This window comes from Xiphophorus maculatus, chromosome 11 (assembly GCF_002775205.1).
Source record: "Xiphophorus maculatus strain JP 163 A chromosome 11, X_maculatus-5.0-male, whole genome shotgun sequence".
Lineage (NCBI taxonomy): Eukaryota > Metazoa > Chordata > Actinopteri > Cyprinodontiformes > Poeciliidae > Xiphophorus > Xiphophorus maculatus.
This window is the reverse complement of record NC_036453.1, coordinates 20230474-20251919: the sequence shown is the minus strand read 5'-3', so window position 1 is coordinate 20251919 and position 21446 is coordinate 20230474. Positions and strand designations below refer to the sequence as shown.

General features: G+C 39.0%; 1 protein-coding gene across 2 annotated transcripts in view; it reads left to right on the top strand.

Moving 5' to 3' along the window:
- Positions 1–21446, top strand: part of LOC102238130 (sorting nexin-19-like) — an 83709-nt gene that overhangs the window by 10510 nt on the left and 51753 nt on the right. The window contains exons 2-3 of one of the 2 annotated variants that reach the window (XM_023342172.1): positions 9425–9501; positions 15368–15472. Coding sequence is in view for 1 of the 2 variants with exons in the window: in XM_005802938.2 (XP_005802995.2) it covers positions 15236–15253; positions 15368–15472 (123 nt within the window). In the remaining variant the exon portion in view is untranslated. Of the gene's footprint in view, positions 1–9424; positions 9502–14328; positions 15254–15367; positions 15473–21446 lie in introns of those variants that run through there. The other variant, XM_005802938.2, reaches the window with a different exon arrangement.

Genomic DNA, 21446 nt, shown 5'->3' with positions numbered 1-21446 from the left:
AAATACTTTAAAAATATTAACTTATTCATATCATACTGCCACCTAGTGTGGGGTGAACTGTCTTTGAATGATGTTAAAATAGATTTTATCGATGTACCTTTTACTACATATTTTTCTATTATCTAGCTAGCAGTTAGTTATTTCCAGTCAACTTTCAAAACATAACGCGTCTTCTTTTTCAGCTTCTGTTAGTAGATGAAGCATGCCATTTTAATGTACGCATTTACATGTACAGTTGTGCTTTTCAGATTCACGAGGAGCTGATTTACCTTTATTCTGTGCCAGTTACACAACATTAGATAGTCATACAGTTGTTGAATGTTGTGTCTTATCATAAGTCCTTTCTGTCTTTATGGTTTCACAACTCTTTGTTTGTGACCTATTGATATCAATTATATTAGATGTGGAGATAAATGCAGTGAGACTCTGTGAATATGTACACTGACCATTTTCTTTGGCATGCTGGTGAACCTGTCACATGGCAGCAACACAGTACATAAGAAACCTAAATTTGGGGAAGACAACTTATTGGATGATACGCAGAAGTCGGATACTCAACTGACTGAGTGTTTCACGGTTGCTGGTGCCAGAGGAGTTGTTCCGAGTATTTTAGAAAGTGCTTACCCACTGATATTTTCACACACACGGCCACCTCTCTGGTTTGCAAAAATATGTCAGAGAGAGAAGAGATCAACTGAGTAGCAAGTGTTAGAAGAAAACATATCGTCTTGTTGTTGGTGTTGGATAAGGGACAGACTCAAAATGGTAGGAAGTCAATAGCAGGTTTAATACAAGCAGGAATAACATTTTTTAATACACAAGCATCAAACGTGGAAGCAGATGGATTCAGCTGCCGAGGATCTCACTGGGTGCCACTGCTTTCAGCTAGCAATACGAAACTGAGGCTACAATTCGCAGAGGCCCTCCTAAAAATGGCCAATAACAGTCTGGGGAAAAATTTGCAAGTTCTCATTTGAGCTTTTATGTGTTGAACATTTTCTTACCACACTTTGGACCCCTTAGAACTACCTGGGCATTGTTTAACTTTACCACCACCTTCAGATTGCTACTCCTGGCAGGATTAGAACCATGGCTCAAAATTCAAATAATCTCAAGCTGGTTTCTTCAAAATGACAATCAGTCCACTGATAGGTCTGTACCAATCTCTGGTCACCAGATCCAGAGGTTTGTTCCATAAATGTCCAGCTATCATGTCTATATGGATGAACATCTCGAAGGAATATTTCTTGTTGAATCTATGCAAACATTTCTCAGGCCAAATAACATGGCCTAAGTGCAATATTGATGAATTAATGGCCCTTCAAATATAATGGGATTCCAAAAAATGCTTTGATGATATTCTTACTGTGCATGCTGATATGGTGATAATGTATTGAACACCCCTGGGGTCTTTCCATTAAGTGCTGTCAAGTGTTTTTAGGTTGACACAAAGGAGCTGCCAGCTTAAATGTAAAAAATTGTTGCATAGGTCATAGAAAGGTCATTTTAATCCCAATATAATAGTGACATCAAAAGCTAAGATTACAGTATGCAAACCTTAGACTGGAGCTGTAAATGCTTGTTGTAACGCTCTTGCAGACTTTCTCTTGCCAACTGAAGTATATCTATAAGGTCTCTGCAGAACTGGCATCAGTCATGCGTCCAAGCACTCTATTTAGAGGGGAATTAGAAATCCCGAGAAGCTGTTAATCACCACAGTCATTCACATTCCTTATAGACTCTACTCAGCTCAGGACCTCTATGCTTGGGGAAGGGGCACAGTCTGGGGAAAGCTGGGCCAACGCTACTGGACTCTATGGTCTTTAATTAGAGTGAGCGCTTGGCAGGGACTGATGGAGGAGAAAGGCTCTCAGGATGTTAGTCCTGGGTGAGAGGGTTCTCACACAAAACACTGGCTTTTCATTACTGCACTACTCACTCAGTTTGTGTGTAAAGTATGGTGTATATGTGAATGCGCGCCTGCTTGTGTATGCATGTGTGCATAAGGCAGAGAAAGTGAGAAAATCCATGTGTTTGTGCGTGTGCGGATGTGTATGCACATTGGAGCGTGTACATGAGCTTCCTTACCTCATTGCTCAGGCATTCCCAAAGAGAAAGTGGTGTGAAGTGAAAGGGCGGCTCTCACAGTGTGAGTATTCATGGACTGGGCCCCCGTGGGCCAGCCAGGGCTCCAATGTTCACAGACAAAGCCTCTCCAGCGGGACCCAGACACACTCACACAGCAAGGGGAGCAAAAGAAGGAGAGGAACACAGAGGAGGAAGGGAAAAGGTAACAAGGGGAGGGAAAATGGAGAAGGACAGGGGAAACCGTCTGTGTGGCAGCACCCCCTGTCTCCCAATAGTGCAGGTGTGACGGGTTGTCACTGATAATAGACCAACTCAAACTCGCTGAACTCCCAAGTTTTATTTTGAGAATAGAGACTGGCGTGTATCTTTCTGCATTTTGCTTTCTGAATTCCCGATTTAGGTGGTGGTATTAAATTTTCCCTGAAATTCTTCTCTAAGTCACCTTTAAGAAAAGAACTTGGACTCTGATCTCCACCTCTTCTTTTTGTTTTACTTCTGTCGGCAGATTTTATAAATCTATCCTCCTCCCTCCTCCTGTTAGATTTGACCACTCCCTCTCTCCTTACATGAGCCAGTCCTCTCCCTCCTTCTGCCTTCGCTGCTCCTTCTAGCTTTAAGCCAGCAGCTGGAGCTCTTACAATTCAGAGAGTTTATTCCACTTGGCCGTCCTGTCAATGTTCCCCCTGCCTGGCCCCTTCTAGATCGGGTAGCCTGGTTCACTGTGTCCTTAAACAACCCGAGTGCATGTACAAGAAAGAGGCCCCAGATTGGGGAGGCCCATCTTTAATCCCTGGCTTTTCTAAAGGAACTCACAGTGAGCAGTCTCTGTGCAGATTTCTTTGTTGACAACTTACTCCAGTATGTCTGTTCTCTGCAATTACATTATTAAACTTGCCAGCATGCAGACAGGCGTACACTGTAACTAGGTGATGATGGTTAATTAATGCAAACCGATAATACAGATTCACTCTTATATTACATATTTTAAAGCAGTAAATTAACAGCAACGTGAACAAACTGGTCAAAGCACTTCAAGTAAAGACGCAGATTGATTCACTGCCTGTGGAGATCTTTTATTCCTTTCTGCTCAACCAGTGTTGCTAATGGATTGTAAGATGTTGCCGACTGAACTGAAGAAGTCATGGTCACTATGCTGTCTGAAACATTGGACTCAAAAACTATTTTAGCTTATTTTTCCACAGTTTTGTACTCTAACAGAACACAAAAAGTTAGATTTTTTTTGTGGATCGTAAAATGTCTTTCAGTCTATTGAGATAACTGAGATAACATTTCTTTTGAGGAGTAATTTTAAAATTTTATTTAGTGGTATAAGAATATTAGTCTATTTGGTATTTTTGATAGTTTTATTAGGTTATAATGAGTGGCATCACCTTCAGTTTATGTGTGCAGTATCTTATTTTAGTAGAAAGCACTGTCCCTGTACAACCTAAGAGCTTGGTCCACATCTGGTGAGAATTGGACTCTGTAAAAGTTTTCCGGTGTCACCGATTCTGTTCATAACCTTTATGGACAGAAGTTCTAGGTGCAGCAAAGGTGTTGAGGGGATCCGTTTTGGTGGTCTTATGATCGCTTCTCTGCTTTTTGGGGATGATGTGGTCCTTTTGGCTTCATCAGATCGTGATATCCAGCTTTTGCTGCAATATTTCGCAGCCACGTTTGAAGCTGATGAGGATAAGTGCCTCCAAATCTAAGGTCCTGGTCTTGAGTTGGAAAAGGGTAGAGTGCCTTTTCCAAGTTGGAGAGGAGGTTCTGTCCCAAGTGGAGGAGTTTAAGTATCTCTGAGTTTTGTTCAGGAATGAGATCGATAGGTGGATTGGTGCTGTGTCTGCAGTGATGTGGGCTCTGTACCGAGATGTCATGGTAAAGGGAGGGAGGGAGGGATGGATGGATGGATGGATGGATGGATGGATGGATGGATGGATGGATGGATGGATGGATGGATGGATGGAATTTGATCCAACAAAGCCGACTGTTTAGCTTTGTTGTATTTCTACTGATCATATTCTCCATGGTTTTTAGTGAGTCATATATGAAGAAACATTAAAGATTGATTGATGATTTGGAAGTATGGCTACGATTATATACATAGCAAACTACAAAGAAATCTACTTTCTTTTTCAATCCACAGTATTTTAATAGGGCTGAATGTAAAAACTGAATCTGATTGTATTGCATGAACTAGACTGATTTGCATTGAAACTAGACTCAGTTATATGTTAAATATTTAGTTATGAATTTAACCTGTTTGTCTTGTACAGTGCTTCCAAAATATGTTTGTTGTGAAGTAGTATTGATTTGAAATTGTTGCAATAATTTTCCCATTATTGTAGTATTCTTGAAACAAAAATGAACATTTTGCCATTTGTATTAGTATTTTATTTTTTTGTTTCTAGCTTAAAATCACATAGAAGTCCATGGCTCCAGATGATGAGGCAGAAATTTGGAAAATGTACAGTTAACATTTTAAAATAAAGACTTAATGATTGATGATAAATTAATTGCCGTTTAAATCTGTCTAGCATTTTATACGAACAATTTGCACATCTAGCATTGCTAAAACAGCAATCTCTGTGTGTCCCTCAGAGCAGACCAACACACCTGAAAACAATGGCTCCTCAGCATCGTTTAGCTCTACAGAGGCCTGGTAACCAGACATTCATTTGATTCAGTTGTGTAGAAGCAGGGATGCATCTTAAAGTTGCAGCATAGTGGATCTGAAGGACTGGACTTGGGCACCACTGCCTTGGAGAATATCGATATAGTTTATTGTAAGTATCTAGTAAATACTTGAGTCAGAAACAGCAAGGTTTCCCCCAGAAAACTTGCTAAGCCCAGTGGTTGGGCTCCAAGGCAATTCATCCAGCAGCCCGTCGTGTTTTTGAGTAGAAAAATGTTCAAAGTTAACATGAAATTTGAAAATATCACTTGATAGTTATGTGCTATTGGAAGATTAATGTCTGAACACCAACTATAAAGTCTTAAAAAATGCTAATGTTTAAAAAGAAATAAGTAAACAATGCTTAGCCTGATGGGAGCACAAGTAAAGCCTGGTGGTCCGCCAGGCTTATAATACACCTGAACCGATATAGTGCTTTCACCGGATTCCAATTGCCAGCAGATTTCTTCATACATCTCTGCTTTGTCATGAAAGGAAATATACATTTTGTGTGTTCTTAAGTTTAAAAGAATATATGAGTTACAATAAATTGTTGTCATTTACATGTTGTCTATATATGGGAATCCTATTAAAAATGAACAATTTAAAAACATTTTTCATGACTAAAAAGGCTTCCAATATAACAACATATGATTGTTATACCTTTAACTGGACTGTAAATGATTGGCTAATGGATGTAGGAATACATAAGACACAGTAGAAATCATAATGGCTTTATAATCCCTTTGACTCCTGATCCCTTTAAATCCCCCTTGAGTATAAGGCCATGACCCCAACATCTGCCAGCGCTGACAGAAGGAACAGCAGTGGCAACATCTGAGTCACTCCAAAAAAACATGCTCCATATAAAGTGAAGGAGAAAACCCCTGTGTTTGCTGTCTGTTGGAGTCTTACAGGGCAGGGCAGGATGTATGATAAAGCCTGTGCCTAGGTTAGCAGCAATAAGATTTTATTTTGGGTTTTGTTTCAAAAGTTGTGAGTAAAATTAGAAACTTTCAGTCTCCTTCCATTTTGCCAAGTGTAATTTTCCAAAGGATGCAGTTTTGGAGTCGACAGCATCAGTTGAGATTGTTGTGTGAGGTCTTACACCTGGTGTCAAAAGTCTGGTGTCACTGAGACTAATCTAACACTCTGGGATGCAGCGCCTCTCTGAAGGATGGTTTCCCACTCCGAACTTTTCCCGTTATGTCTACAGACACTTTGTTGTCGCTGGGATTGTGGATTTGTCTTCAGTTCCAGATGTGATTTATAAGAAAATGTTTATTTTTTTTTCCAAGTTAACAGCGGCTAAAGATACTGGAAGTGATGTTGTGAAATTACAATAGGAAAGGATAAGGCTAACCCTTGAAATAGTAAATCTATCTCAGTTGGAGGGCACTAGCCAATAATTACAGCTTCCAAAATGCATCTAAGAAATTGTGACTTGTGCTTTATGTCAGTTTTCTGTTTGTGTTAAACTTTCCCAGACTAAAGTGTGAAGGTTGTAACATTTAGCAGGGTTTCTACACAATCAGGAATTTGACTGTGGTCTGTCCGTCCATCCATTCTTCTTTACTTCTTTCTAAACCTTATTGATTGTTCCTAAACTTATGTTTTACTCTTATTGACCACTTATTATTGTCTAGACATAGCTCACGACAGTTCAATAGGATGATTTTAGTCTGATGGATTAGCTAGTTTATGATTTTATGCATTTTGTGGTGTTGTTTACTCTAAACATCTTACATTATCTAAAGGTTATAACTGTGGCTGTAAGAAGTTTAGGCCCTTCTTGATTTAAAAGGGCCTTTCTATGTATTCTTCCTGTGTATTATGGCTATATTTATTTGTTCGCCTTCCTGTATGCAGCAGTGCATGGATGGATCACTGGTTTGATGTGCCGAAGTGAAGCTGTTTGTCTCCATCCTGTGTGTTCTGAGATCTCCTTTGCTGCAGACAGTCTGGGGTGCAGAGATGTTGTGGGGAGTGGGGGAGGTGGGCAGCGGACATGGCGGCAGGCCAGAATCAATTGCCAGTGTAATGAGATGGCCCAGTGCCAGGTAACCATGGAGCTATCCTCTTTCCCTGTCTACAAGTGCAGAGTTCAAAATTAAACTGAATGAATGAGAGAGAAAGGCAGGAGGGAGGGGAAGGAGGGCAGGGAAATAAGGGTCTGAAATGGCAGGAGTGGAGGGTGAGAGAAAGAAAGAAATGCCAAAAAAAGAGGGTGGTTGATGAGGCACTGTGGACTATTTCTAAACTCCTCAGTAAAATCCGTCTTGAACCTGTACTTGAGAAAGAAAGATGGAAGGAGCGAAGATCCAGCTGAAGAGAAAATCCGAAAATTATTGTTTCTGCATCTGCCACATTAAATCAGGCATATCAGGAAAAAAAAAAAGCCTTATTTGGTGTCCACGTTTAGATTCTATCTTCTTAAAGAATTGCTTTTTTCCTGTCAAACCTTTGCATTTCCCCGTGCCTCCCCCTGCACCTCCAACCCACGCCCTTCCTGCCTGTCACGGAAGATGTGTTAATACAGAGAATTTGGCTGCATTCTTTAAGTGATTAGTAGCAGCACGTGGAGACCAGAGATGAATAGAAATTAAGCAATTAATACAGTAATTAGATCTTTTTCTTCTTCTTGCAGCCCTACCCCTGGTATGTCCTTGTGCTTTAAAGGAGCAGTGTGCCAAAAAAGAAACTTTCTCTCTTGGATTTTGTCTCATGAACAGTTAGACTCTGCTGCTGTCCAGACATATTTAAAATGTTTTCACAAATACTTTATATATGTCAAGCAGAATGACCTTCTGTATTGTTTTAAGTAAAATAAAGATATTATTTTACATTAATAATGAGCAAATGTAATAACAGACAGCCCGGTGTTGTTGAAATGAGCCTTATGGTACATGTTGTGTGTCCTGTTAGCATTTTGTGCTTCAAGATCTGTTTATACTAATTTGACCTCTCCTTTGATGCTGCATGTTTTCTGCTGAGTGGCATTTAGAGAAAGGGAGCCTATAGCGTTAGACAGAACGCTCTATCTGTACAGTGAGAGGCATGTTCGGCCTCGTGGCCTGAGAAAAATGTAGAGGGACTGAAACGGGCTAGACTTTGAGACTTCTGAGTGCACGCTGTCAGAGACGAGACAGTGGGCCAAGATGTCTGTGGTGTGGATTAATGGGGAGGACTGGAGAAAGGGTGCCGCAGTTGTGCGTGAGCAGAATATTTGATGGAGGCAGCGAGAGGAGGGAACAGTAAGGGACAAGGAGCAGCAAGAAACGGGTTCGGTGAAACGAGGGATACGGACAAAAAATGGGCCGAAACCTCACAATGCAAAAATGTAGACAGGCGGTATGAATAAAAAAAATGTTGAGTAATTATTAATACAGTTGCTGTCTGAGGTCTAATAGTGATGATTTATTTTACTCTCTTCTCTGATTGAGCACTATTGTAGTGGATTTAATCATTTAAAGATATAAGTAGGATAAATAATATCTTTAAATAATCACAAACTGATACATTTCAGGTAAGCTTAGTGTAGACAATATTATTAAAACACACGACAAACAAGATCAACAAAGCAGAAATGTTCTCTGCTTTATAACTGTATCTCTATGCTGAAGTAATAAATGCTGTTAATCTTTCATTATTATAACTGCACAACCTTTTAGACTTGTTTAAGAAATACTTTGGCAATAATCCACACTTTTGGATATTGAAATTGATTTTTTTATTATTATTTTATTCGTTTTTCCATTAACTTCTCATGCAGACAGATATATTTAATCTGTTTATGTCTGTTTTTGGATCAAGGCAGCAGAGGCCCAAATTAAGATCAGTGAATGAAGTGCTCTACTGGCTTTCATTTAAATACTTTTATATGTGCAATTCAGAGCTCTAATTAAGTAATGAGTCTGTTATTTATTTACTTTATAAATGACTTCTAGTATATATTTGTTGAGCCCAAGTAGAATTTGCAGATGGTGTGAACTATCTGGAATCCTTTCTGATTCTTTTGGTAAAAATGTAAACAGGTTGTATTATGAATTAATTGATGTCAAACGTTTGAAATCAGGCATTTCTGGTTCCCTTGCATCTTGAATGTCACAGTTTGTCGATAGGTACCAAATATTCCTGAAAGGAATTTATTTCCATTTAAGGTATCAGGAGGTGGGAAATCTTCCTGACGTTGCTTTGCTAAGTTTATTTATAGGATTTCTTCCCCTCCTTGTTCTGGCAACCAGGATGAATGACTTTTGTTCAAACTCTCTGCTATAGATGGACAGAAATCCTGCCTAATATGTAAAAGAAAAATGTGTTGTGGTTATACATTTTCAGTGCTCTTTTTTCAGGATAATCTGATTTGTGCTCTAAAGATATTAAACTTGTGGAAAATAAAGATTTGGATTGTTCTAGACTTCTCATTTTTAGTACAAAAAATTTTCTTCTGCTACAATGATTGTGTTAAAAACGGATGCAACATATGCAACAATAAAAACATGCCAACTTTATCACAGTGCTGAGTGTAATCTGGTGTGTGTGTGTGTGTGTTTATTAAATCTTGACAAAGAAACATGAAGGCGTTTCCACTTATTTTATGTGATTTATTATAGTCTGGTTACCAGATTAAACTCCTACAGTCTGTTCTGTTCTCAACAGAGCACAGACCCACAAGAGCACACGGAGTGAAACCAGATAATAGACTGCTCAAAGAAGAAACAGCCAAGGGGAACCGTGTGAGTAGTTCTCAGCAAGCTGTTGATTTATCACAAATTTATTACAGAAATATGCTTTAAGGTCACTGAAGAGCAAGAAATATTGTTGGGTTATCATCTGCTGACAGTGCATCAAAAGGTCAACGTTACACATAAAGAGTCAGCTTTTTATGTGGAAAAGACAAAAGTGCAAAAAGGAGAAAGTGTGGTAGGGCTTTGAATTTAAAGTTTTATATAGCGATGCACCAACCATGTTTTTCAAAGTCTGTGCTCATTTCTAGGGGTCTTTCAGATCTGACCAAGTTGTTCACCAAATATTATAAAAGAACATAAAGCAAATATAAATACCGTAATAATATATGTCCCTAACCCATATCAAACTCTCAATTGACAAAAGATCAATTTAAGACACTATTAATTAATCTTTTTAAACAATGGTTGGTGTTCTTAGTTTCTGAATATCATTTGATTAATTAGAAATTTAATAAAAACTTTTTCAGTATTTGACCTGCCGATCGTCTATTAGAGCCGATCAAGGAATAATTGACCAATTCTGAGCTCTGGCAGATTTGTTGATTTAGTTGTAGTTTTAAATGAGTTGATATCAATTTTAAACCCTTTATGTCCTAAATTTAAAATGGATATACTGGATATCTTTGCTTATTTTAATTGCACACAGCTCTTTAAATGTCCTGTGAGTAAATATATATTTGCCCATTTATCCATAACAACTGGAACTTTCAATATCTAGCAAGTTATTTTTTGCAATTTACCATCTATTAAAAGAGCACCCCCCTGATTAATTTCACTTCCTGATACGGTGGGAGTGAAATTACCGTAATAACCCGATATTGGCTGGAAAGCGTCTCCCCTTTCAGAAACCGCTGAAATCTTTTGCAATGTGTGGCGGAATTACGTTACTGCAGATTTTGCTGTCGCCTGCACTCCATTTAGGACATAGAGGGTTATTTAAAGGACATTTTGTCAAGTTATTATGATGCGAATGCTCCCAGAACAATAGGTGGTTACAGTAACTGAATAATTTCTGTAGAAAATTATTATTATTCAGTGTACAAAGTACTGTAGAGCAGGTGAAATGAAGAGTAATGGCTTTCAATATTTGAGTAAATAAATAAGTACTTTAAGTCTTCTTTTGCAAAGGGAAAACAAACCGTCTTTCTGATGTGATAACGACTTGTCTCTAAATATTTGATAACAAACGTCATCTGAACTATAGGATCAGCAAACACATGTACCAAGTACTTGATAATGTGCCGGATAACCTTGGGAGCTGTTGCATCCGTACTGAATATCATACGCTGTCCTCACATGGATAAGAGCGTAATGATCTGAACCAAAGTTTCCTTGAGATGTTCCTTTGCATCTATGTACAGTAGCATGTCTTTTTTCAAAATCTAGTGGGAGTTAGCTAATTTTCACTTTTGTAAACAAATTATGCCAAAAAAAGAGTCACATCCATCTCGTTCTTTCCCCAAAAATTCACCAATAGTGCTGTTGTGTGTCCATCTTGAGTTTGCACTCATTCACAGGTTGAGGGATTACTGTGAAAGTTTCCAACAGCAGCAACTAACCGGCCTTCTGGTCCTTCATTAACAACTTTAAAAGTAATTATCATAAAAACTTGAAATGGTGACACAAGACCACTCATTAGAGTCGCCCCAATCAGACATTTCTGGCTGATAGTGATTTCTTTCAGGTCTACTCTCCTGATTATTTTTTACTCTAAGGATTATGAGACATAAAAAAGAAAATCTGTGCCACAAGTAATTTGATAGAGGTAGTGGTTTTGAATCCAATAAAACTGCAGGCGTTTCAAGACTAACTCTACTAATAAAAATAAAAACCCTGTGAATTTTGTATGATGTAAAAAAAATATATACGTATATATACAGTACAGACCAAAAGTTTGGACGCACCTTTTAATTCAATGAGTTTCCTTTATTTTCATGACTATTGACATTGTAGATTCACACTGAAGGCATCAAAACTATGAATAACACATGTGGAAATATGCACTAAACAAAAAAGTGTAAAACAACTGAAAATACCCCTTATATTCTAGTTTCTTCAAAGTAGCAACCTTTTGCTGTGATTACTGCTTTGCACACACTCTGCATTTCCTTGATGAGCTTCAAGAGGTCGTCACCTGAAATGGTTTTCACTTCATAGGTCAACCTGCCCTGTCAGGTTAATAAGTGGGATTTCTTGCCTTAAAAATAGTCATGAAAATAAAGAAAACCCATTGAATTAGAGGGTGTGTCCAAACTTTTGGTCTGTACTGTATATATATATATATGTTAGATCGTTTAAATATATGAGATTTCTTGTACCACTCAACTGAAAAACCAACTAAACATGTTGGGAAAAGTAGAAACAAAGTTCTCCTGTCCAGGATTTTTCCAACATTTACTAATTTGCATCCAAAAGCTGTAGATTTAAGAAAGTTTTCAAAGGGTCAAATCATTGCAATAAAAATAGGTATTAGGTCAAAAATGCACAGTAATTCAATAGTGTTGTGTGTACACCATTAAACTGTAACCCTTAAAAAGAGGGATTATGAAACATCAGTCAAGGTATATTCCATTAAAATTTACTGCATATAAAGATACAATGCATTTGGCAAGGTTTAATTTTTGATTTCACCAAAATCAGGAGTGTGTTGATTTTTTTATATCTGATGTATGCCCTTAACCTTTATTTATTTTAAACTTGGAAGACGAGTGCATGTTGGTTTGAGTGTTTTTATAGAGAGGATATGTGGCATGTTGTTAGTTTTGTTGCATTTAATTTAGAAAAGCAAAGTTCAGTATTTGACCTGTCCATCATCAACTGGAGCCAACTAAGGGAAACTTAATACATTTCAATTGTTGGTCAGTTGATTGGTGCATCTTTGTCATTTGGGCTAAATTGATTCTTTAAACTTGTGAAATGGCTCTAAATACTATGGCTGAAAAGAAACATCATGATTCCTAATTAAATAATTTTATTTGACCTTCATATTGAGTGGTGAACTGCAGTCATTGCATCAGGCTTGAGGGCAGAAATGTACTCTAAGTCTATTGTTTATTTTTTTGTTTGCATCCAAACAATGTGACATTGTGGTAGAAAACTGAAAGGTGAAGATGTCAATTGATGCCTGAATGTGGTTTTGCTGGATGAAATGAGTGAAACATGGCTGACTTTTAGTGTCCTTGCTCAAGCTACGTTTAGACCTGGGCTCTAAATAAAGTCAAAGAAACCTGGTCAACCTTGAATATTCCTTATAGAGACACTCATCGACCCTCGGTGCTTGAAACATAATGTAAAACTGCGAGGTAATTACTTCTACCTATTGTTGGCACCTTTCTTGTCCACTTTTTCCCAGGCTCTCAGTGTACCTGTAAGAGATTACCTTGTTTTAGGTTTGTTCTTGTGCCCATGTTGGTTACTCTGTTTTCTGCAACCTTCTGTTTCTGGAGAGACCCTTCTCTGTGGTTCTGGCAGGGTTCTTGGCAATATCCTGAAAGTCAAATCTGTTCATTTAGATTCAAGTGGTGGCCATGGAGCAGACAGCAGCCTATTGGCATGCTGTGGCAGAACTGGTATCCTGGGCGCATAACGTGCTGAACCCAGCTTTTGTCCTTATTTATTAAACACCAATAAGCTAATGGGTGGACGGGTGTTTTTGTTTTAAGATGCGGCTTCTTGTGCTACTTGTAATTGTTCATGTATCTGTTTGCAAGCTCACTTATTTGTCAGAGGCTAAAAATGTCGGTGCCAAATCGGGCTACTGTACGGCCTGTTCTAGTTTTTTATGTCTTAAGGATACTTAAGAGGAGTGGCTGCCTCAGTGAAGGCACTTGAACTGCATAGTGAAGGAAGAAATGCTGCTCTGACTGAAACTTTGGCTTACCTAAAGTGTGCACCGATTTAACAGAGTGGAAATATGTAGGATTTATTTTCTTTTTTTACCAGGAATAATTGTTTATTGTGCTGTCAGATATTTTTAGTATTTTCGTATTTAGTTTTCGTATTTTAAATAAAAAACGAAAACATTCAGGGCTTGCTTAAATGATTGTAAAGTGTGCAAGTCAAAAGGTACCTTTTTAATCTAAAGGTGTACTTTAAGATTGAATCTTGAAGCTGTGATTCTGTTTCCCTACAAAAAAAAGGATACTATCTGTCTTCTATTTATTTTTTTAATATTCATGACATTTTTAATCATTCAGCTGATGGCAATCGTTGGACTATGCTGAATTTGAAAGACGTTTCAGGGATCAAGGCAAAGAAAGCAGACAATGATTAGAATCGGCCCATGGTTATAGCCTTGAGATGCTCTGAAGAGAGCATGGATGACTGCAGCAGTGAAGCTGCTTCACCACGTACTGTAGTCTTGTGACGTCAGAGAGAAAGCACAGAAACCACATTCAGCTAAATCTGTGCTTCAAATAAATGTGATTCATGCTGAGATCAAAATATGATAAAAACATGTATAACACTTTACTGAACAGAGAATTCAACAGAAAGCGCGTTTCAGATTTTAAAATTAAAAAATGTTAAAACTTGTTGCAGTGCAAAAAAAAAAAAAAAAAAAAAAAGATCCTACAGGCTTATAAATAACATCTCAATTTGCCTTGCATGCTGATAGTAAAATTAAAATTAAACAAGATTAATGATAAAAGAATGAGATTTTAAAAAATATCTTCGCGAAAATGGGAGATTCCTGTTGAAAGTCTGACATACTAATGCAGTTGCAGCCTCTCCTGGCTGGTAGGCCAAGTACAGTTTCTAATGGATTCACAACAACACGGTTGTACGCCATTCGTTCCCTCTGAAAGGAGGCATAAATAAGGAGGGGGAAACGAGGGAGTGATGCTGGCTGAATCGCCCAGCCCTCCTCCGAGCAGGACGGGGTGCACCTCTCTTCCTCTCTGCTCAGAGCTGCTTTCTCTCAGCCCTCAGCCATTTTGGAAAGGAAAAAAGTGGCTGCTTTCTCTCTCCCTCTCTCATTACGTGGCATAGCATTGGAGACGTTTCGGCTGTTGCACTTTGGAAATAATCTGTTTGCAGGACAAAAAAAACCAAAAAAAACTGAGAGGCAACCAAAAACCTGTATCCATCGTGACTTTTTTTTTTTTCTTTATTTACGGAGCTCCTCTCCTCTCTAGAGTTTTCTTTAACAACTTTCGCTCCACTTTTGTTGACAGATCATTTGGCTCTCGTCTCTGTTCAGTTATATCTTTTGCCCATCCCTCAGACTAATTTTGTGTAACAGAATTTAAGACAAAGGGATATGTCCAGATTTTGGCAGCACTAAGAAAAGACAGAGCTGAAGCCAAGGATCCTGCTGGGATCCAAAAAAGCCAAGCAGAATGAAGCATCAAAAAAAGAAAAAAAGAAAGGAAGAAAAAAAGAAAACACCACCCTTTCCTTTGCTTGGTCACAAATTCCACTTTCTCTGTAGCCAGCCCTGCGCTGCGCCTCCTCCTCATCCACATCTCACCGCATTCAACCTTTTGCCATTTCTCTCTTGCCGTACCATTTTTTTTCAAAGGCGATTTGAGGTTTTGTACCCTGGAAAATAGGGACCGGACAGCGGGTTATGAGGGCGTAACTGGGAGTGAACGAGGGAATATTATCAATTCACTTTCGGGTGTTATTTAGATTTTTTTTTTTTACCTCGTTACTTTCTCTGAATCGTTGCTTTGCTGCCTGTAGTTTTTTTGGCCATTTGTGTCTTACTGTAAGGGTGTGCATGGACCACCACGTGTTTGTAAGTGCGTGATTTTTGGAAGGTGTGTGCATGAATATTGCATTTTTGAATGCTACTCATGCTTTGCTGTTCACAGATCATTTATACTGATGATTTATGTATCTGTTTTTTTAGGGTTTTTGTTATTTACGCCAAAGCACCGGCCTGCACTGCTCCTCAAGCCTGACTTCATCTGATTTTAGAGGACATTTGACCATCAGGTCCAGCCTGTGTCCCCTGGTATGTTGGCAATTCAGACTGCTTTTAGTTTTCTCTCTGTCAGAGTGGTCTCCAATAAGCATCATATGATGTGTGTCTGATGATTTTTATCTGGGTGTGCGTATTTTAATATCGTTCGCTATTTTTGTTTCTTAACAATTATTTACTGTGTTGTATGGCCGGTTGTAAGAAAGACGGAAAGATGAAAGCATAAATATGATTAGATTACTACGAAGAGGGAATTTATACAGAACCGCTTTTGTTTTATTTTAATTTTTGTGGTTTTATTGTTTTTGGTTTTAATACACACACACTGAATATGGTGCAGGGTTACTTTAGCAGTACTTCATAGCTCTAATATGATCTTGTAATCTCACCTTTTTATGTTCATAGTGTAGCTTCACATATTATTTACATAGCTTTACATCCAGCTGATTTCAGATTTATTGCATCAACCCATTTAATATTTAATGCCATGTTAAGATTCTAGGGCTTTCTTTTATTGTTGAGTGATATTTTAGACATGAATGCTGACCTCAGTCGAATGGGTTAAGTAGGCTACACAAACACCTCATTACCCTCACAGTCATGTGCTCTGGCCTGTTCAAGAACATTATTGCAACTTCAAAGCTCGCCTCTGTTGGACATATGAGATCTATAGGTTTTCTGCTTACCTTTAAGAGGTGTTTAAAAATGTAAAAAAAAGACAAATGATTGTTTCTTCGTGGTGTCTACTATTAAAATTGTACCGTTTCTACGATTTTTTTTTTGTTTTGTTTTTTGTCTTACTCTTTTTCTTTGAATAACTATAGTTACCTGGAGGAGCATAGAGTGAGTTTCGCATCTGAATGTTTCTGTGGGTTTTTCCTGTCTTGAAATGGGTAAAGCTAGTTGCCACAAACCCGTAGATCCGAACTTGTGCTGACTGGCTACGCAAGCTCGTATCTATAGGTATGTGTCTTCCTGGCAAATTCTCCACTCGCCTTTCGCCTGTCAGAAAAATCAACAACAGAAGTAATGGAATAGCTCTGCAGCAGATTTTTTTTTTTTTTTTACTCAATAGTTATAAAGGCTGGAACTGATTTTGTTTGTACTCTAATGATTAAACAACACGAAGCCTGAGTCCTTGGATACGGGGTTTTCTCAGCCAAAATTATCCCACATGTGACGTGTTTGTGCAGTGACCCCACCCAGTTTGGAAGACTGTGTTATGGTGTAACGTTGTGGATGACATTTTCACTATGTTACCCATTCATGACCCAGTCCACTAACATAGAGAACATGGTGAAGTGTTCAGACTCATTCTGCTCTCTGGATTTGGAGATAAGGGCTTAAAATGTTTTCATGTTTGGCTTTTCTCAATGCAGATGAAAATGTTTTCTCTTTGGATAGCTTTAGAAAAACAAATACTCTTCTTAAAGGAAGGTTACATGTAGATATGTACCGATCAAGTTTAGAAATTAGCTGTTCAAATCCTAAAAAATAGCGCACTTTTTTAATTCTCCATTAAATGCATTAAAACTAACAACTCCTATAATTAAATAAACCACAAGCATACACTTTAGATTCTTTTTTTAGTTTAGTAATGATCAGATAACGATTGGGGAAGTTTGAAGTATAAATTGGGAAAATCTTATCATTCCTTCATTCTCAGTCTGACTGAAAATGAAGGAGGGAATATTGTGTTAGTTCCAGAATTGGTAAGGAAAAAAATGTTTGAAATTTATCAAAGTTTTTTCAGAAAATCCCCGTCCAATGTGAAAAACAAATTGGAAATTGTCTCAAATAATAAGAAAAAAAATTCCCCTCCACTGAGCAACTGCAGTACTCAGTTTCTGCCTTTGTTCACCTCTGTGTCTGAAAGTGTGTTAGTATCACAGGCAGTCGGTATTACAAATCTATTCAGAAAGAAATCGGTCAAAATTCATCAACAATTTTTTTGAAAACAAATCCTGTCTTCCTTTACTTTACATAGATACCTGCGAAATAAAGTCAGTATCATTGTTTATCTGCATTGTGAATTGGTTGAAATATATTTCAAATGAGTTCAAATAAAATGATCTGAATTGGTTTAAGATATAGTATTATTTTATCTCCAGGCTCAGGACTTGGAGAGTCCTTCGCTCTCTGAGTCTTGGGTTAAAATCTTAATGAAAAACCCAAAATTAATATTGGCCAGGAAAAGCCTGATCCGGTACATTTCTACTTACACATTATTAGAAAAGGGTAGTTTACTACAATACTGTATTTTATAGTTCAACTTTATTGTTAAACAATTATGTTTGGTCATAGCTGAAACTTAGACACACCAACAATTGATTGGATTTATAGTCGAAACATGGTTCAAACTGTAAAAGTAACAAGCTGTGACTATTTGTCCATTTGGATAGCATCATATTCATAATGGGTTTTTTTTGGGGGGGGGGGTGTTTCACAATAACAATGAACAATATAATTGCCCCTCCAGCTGCTCGCTCCGCCCTTTCTGAGCCGTCGTCCTTCTGTGTTCCTCAGGCTGAGGTAGTAGGTTGTATAGTTCAGAGTGACACCACAGGAGATAACTGTACAGCCTCCTAGCTTTCCCTGAGGAAACACAACACACTCTACTCTGACCAGGAATTTAAATATGAACAACTTTGATGTATTTCTGGGGGGGGGGTTGCAGTTATTTCTACAAAAAAGAATGCTACATTTTTAATGTTTTCACATTTTTACAGAGCAAAGTAACAGAAAAAAAAATATCTGGACCAGCTAAAAAAGACAAGCATCTCGTCCCGTGTGACAATATTTGTGACAGGAAGAGCTAATTAAAATCCTGACAGAGCACAGGACAGTGCTTCAGATGTTTGAGAGTCAAGGGAAAAGTACCGTTGCATTGAGGTTTGTGGGACGCTGTAATAAAAGAGATGCCACTGAATGGGGGAAACACCATACACCCGCAAGGGGAAGAGCACGGTTTTGGCAGCCAATTATGAACAAAGTTTAATTTCACTTAACCAAAACGATATATTTCCTCAGTGCAACTATGCGGTGAACATGCTGCTGCGATAAAAACAACTTTCACTGCTTCAGACCAAGAAACCCACAGACCCCAAAATCATCTACAGCAACTGGAGGTTTACTTATTTATTGTTTAATTTGGGGTGTACTCTGATTGATTTCCTGTGCATGCTCGGAGACAATTCAGCTGGTTCCGATTAACATGTTTCTGTGAATAAACTTCTGATCAAATTCTGCTTAAAGAGGGATTTTATTTGTAAACTGCCTGACACTAAGGATGATTAAAAGCAGCCAGACAAATAATAAGATAAGCATAATTATGCTTTTTTTTTCCTTTCAAAGAAGTTTTCAGATGTGATCTCCGAGGCTTTGGCCGGTTGTTCCTGGTGCTGTGGTATGCTGCTGTGTGCAGATGTGAAGTACGTGGAGCATCGTGGTGATGAGAGGCTGTTTCCACTTAAACTCTTTGCTCTCTGTCTCAAGGCCACCGGGTTCGACAGCAGTGGGGTTAGGGAGCTCTTTGAGCCAGAATGAAGAAGAGGCCCTGGGTACGGGGTAGCTTTTCTCGGAGCTCGAGCGTGTACAGTTACAGCAGACACAACATTAATCTGCCGGGTTTATTTAGTCAGTGCATAATTACTCTAGTTTGTATATCTTGCCCTCGTGCAAGCGAAGTGCTTTATTTTGTTTTGCTTTTTGCCGATTTCTTTTTTTTGCTTTGCATCCTTCTTTGTGTGCTACGGTTTTCTCTCCATGGGGTAGTGTAACACTCTGTACAGCAGGAGGCACCGTCGAGCTCTCTCGTTCATCCCCCATGAACACACACACTCCACTTTCCTTGTATTTTATCTGAACATTAATAGTTACTCACATGTTCGTAATGTAAATTTGGATCTAAACGAGGAGCTTCCTGAACAAAAAAAACTTTTTTAAACTGCTCGGAAAAATGTAGAAAATAAAAATACGGAACAGAACGATCGATTTTTATCGGACTGAGCTTTACAGGACGAAGATAAAAACCAGCAGAGGGAGAGAATGGGACCACACAGGCTTCTTTCTGCCTTTACTGATCACTGTCCATTGTGTGCTGTCCCTCTAAAGAACCCTGTTCCGGTAATTCCCTCTTCTCCCCAGTCCTCTCGCGTTCGTCTTTCATCTCTTCTTTTTTTCCACAATCCTTTTCTGCTACTTTAAAGAAGTAACATTGATCAAACATAGGAGTACCAACCAGCAGGCGTACAGTTACATTTCCTTTACCTCTTCCTGAACCAGTGCGTTTACTCCCTTGCTCCCTCCTTTTCTCTTGTTCCCACCCTCCTTTTCTCCATGAAATGCACGCTGTAATACCGACTCACTTTCACAGACACAGAGGGCGAGGGAGACAGGAACAGAATAGTGGACTTGCCGACCGGAGGGGAAATTTTTTTGTCTGAAATGAAAGCCAGCTTGGGAACGGACACTGTAAGATGAAAACATGCCTCCTTTTTGTTTTGTTTTTTCTGCCTTTGCTCCTTCTCTTATGTGCTCATGTTCAACACTTTCTCCATTCTTCCTCTGCTTCTCTGTTTTTCGGCTTCTCTTTGTACACCAGGCCTTTTGCAATCTAAGTGATTTCAGCTGTGGAAGGAAATGAATAGAAAATTATCTGAATTTCCTCACTCTTCTCCTGCTGTTTTGATGTTTTGCGTGTGTGTGTGTGTGTGTGTGTGTGTGTTTGTGTGCGGGCGTGGGTGTGTGTGTGAGTGTGTGTCACAGGCAGAGGGGCATGCAGGGGCTCCACAGTTTGTCTGCCCTGGGGACTTGAGCCTACAAAACCATGAAGCATACGAGGCAGAGGAGGGAAAGGCAATCAAAGCGGCACAAGCTCAAGCTGAGAGGTGTGATACAGCCAAAGACAAAGGCCCGAAGAAGGAACGTGAGGCAGATTGTGCCAGGAGACCAGATAGACCGACAGGCAGTAGAGTCACATGGAGAAAGGAGGCAGGAGCTCTACAGCAACAGGCGTTTCACGTTTTTCCCCCAAAAAATTCACTCCTGTAGTCGTTTTGACACTCGTTTGTGTCAGATCTGCTGAATTTAGATTTTTTTTAAATTTGCTTTTTTGCCATGTCGTTTCATTTTAAGATCTGATTTGCGATTTATGCAGACAACTTTAGGAAATGCTGAGATTTCACATTCTTGTGGCACGAGGTGTGGATTTTTGAATTGCTTTAGGGGATTTCCTTTGGATTCGACCGTTACAGATACATTTCTCGTACTTTGCTGTATCACGGCTGTCACTGTGATGTATTTAGTTTCTCTTTCTTATAGCTTCTTCTGTACTGGTCAGCACGGCTTTTACAGTAGCAGCTCAGGCCAATCGAGCTGCTCGTTGCTTCCTTGTGCGTACCATTCTTGTGCCACACCACATTCGTTCTTTCTCTAATCTTTTTTTTTGAGAGAGAATCTTTAAAGGTAGATTTACACATTAACTCTTTCTGACTTTGTCGTCGTCCGCAGTCCTCGCTACTTTCTGATCTAAACTTCTCTATCCCTCTCCCCTTTAACATTGCACCTGCTTCCCCCTGCATCTCTCTCTGTGTTTCCCTGCCTCTCCTTCTGTTTCTCTCCGGCTGCACATGGTACAGTCTCGCATGTCTGAGCACCAGACGGCTAGACGGCAGCAATCTGCTCGAGAAGCCTCGTGCACTACTTCGAGCGATCCATTGAACAAAGCCAGTGAAGGCGGCACTAAAATCTTCCTCTACTTTTCTCTGCAGCATTCTCTCTCTCTCTCTCTCCCTCTCCCTTTTCTTTTCCCTTGCAGATTTCTCTCTTTTTACGTTTTGTCTGGCCACATCTCTCCCTCTGCTAAGATGACCTGCAGAGAGACACGCTGAGGACTGCGGCAGCGTAAGCCGCCTCGGCCAACGGGGTGAGTTTCCCCTCTTGCTTTTTCTCCTTCTTTGCATCTCATCTCACCACTCCTCCCAGCCTCCTATTCCTTCTCCCTTTC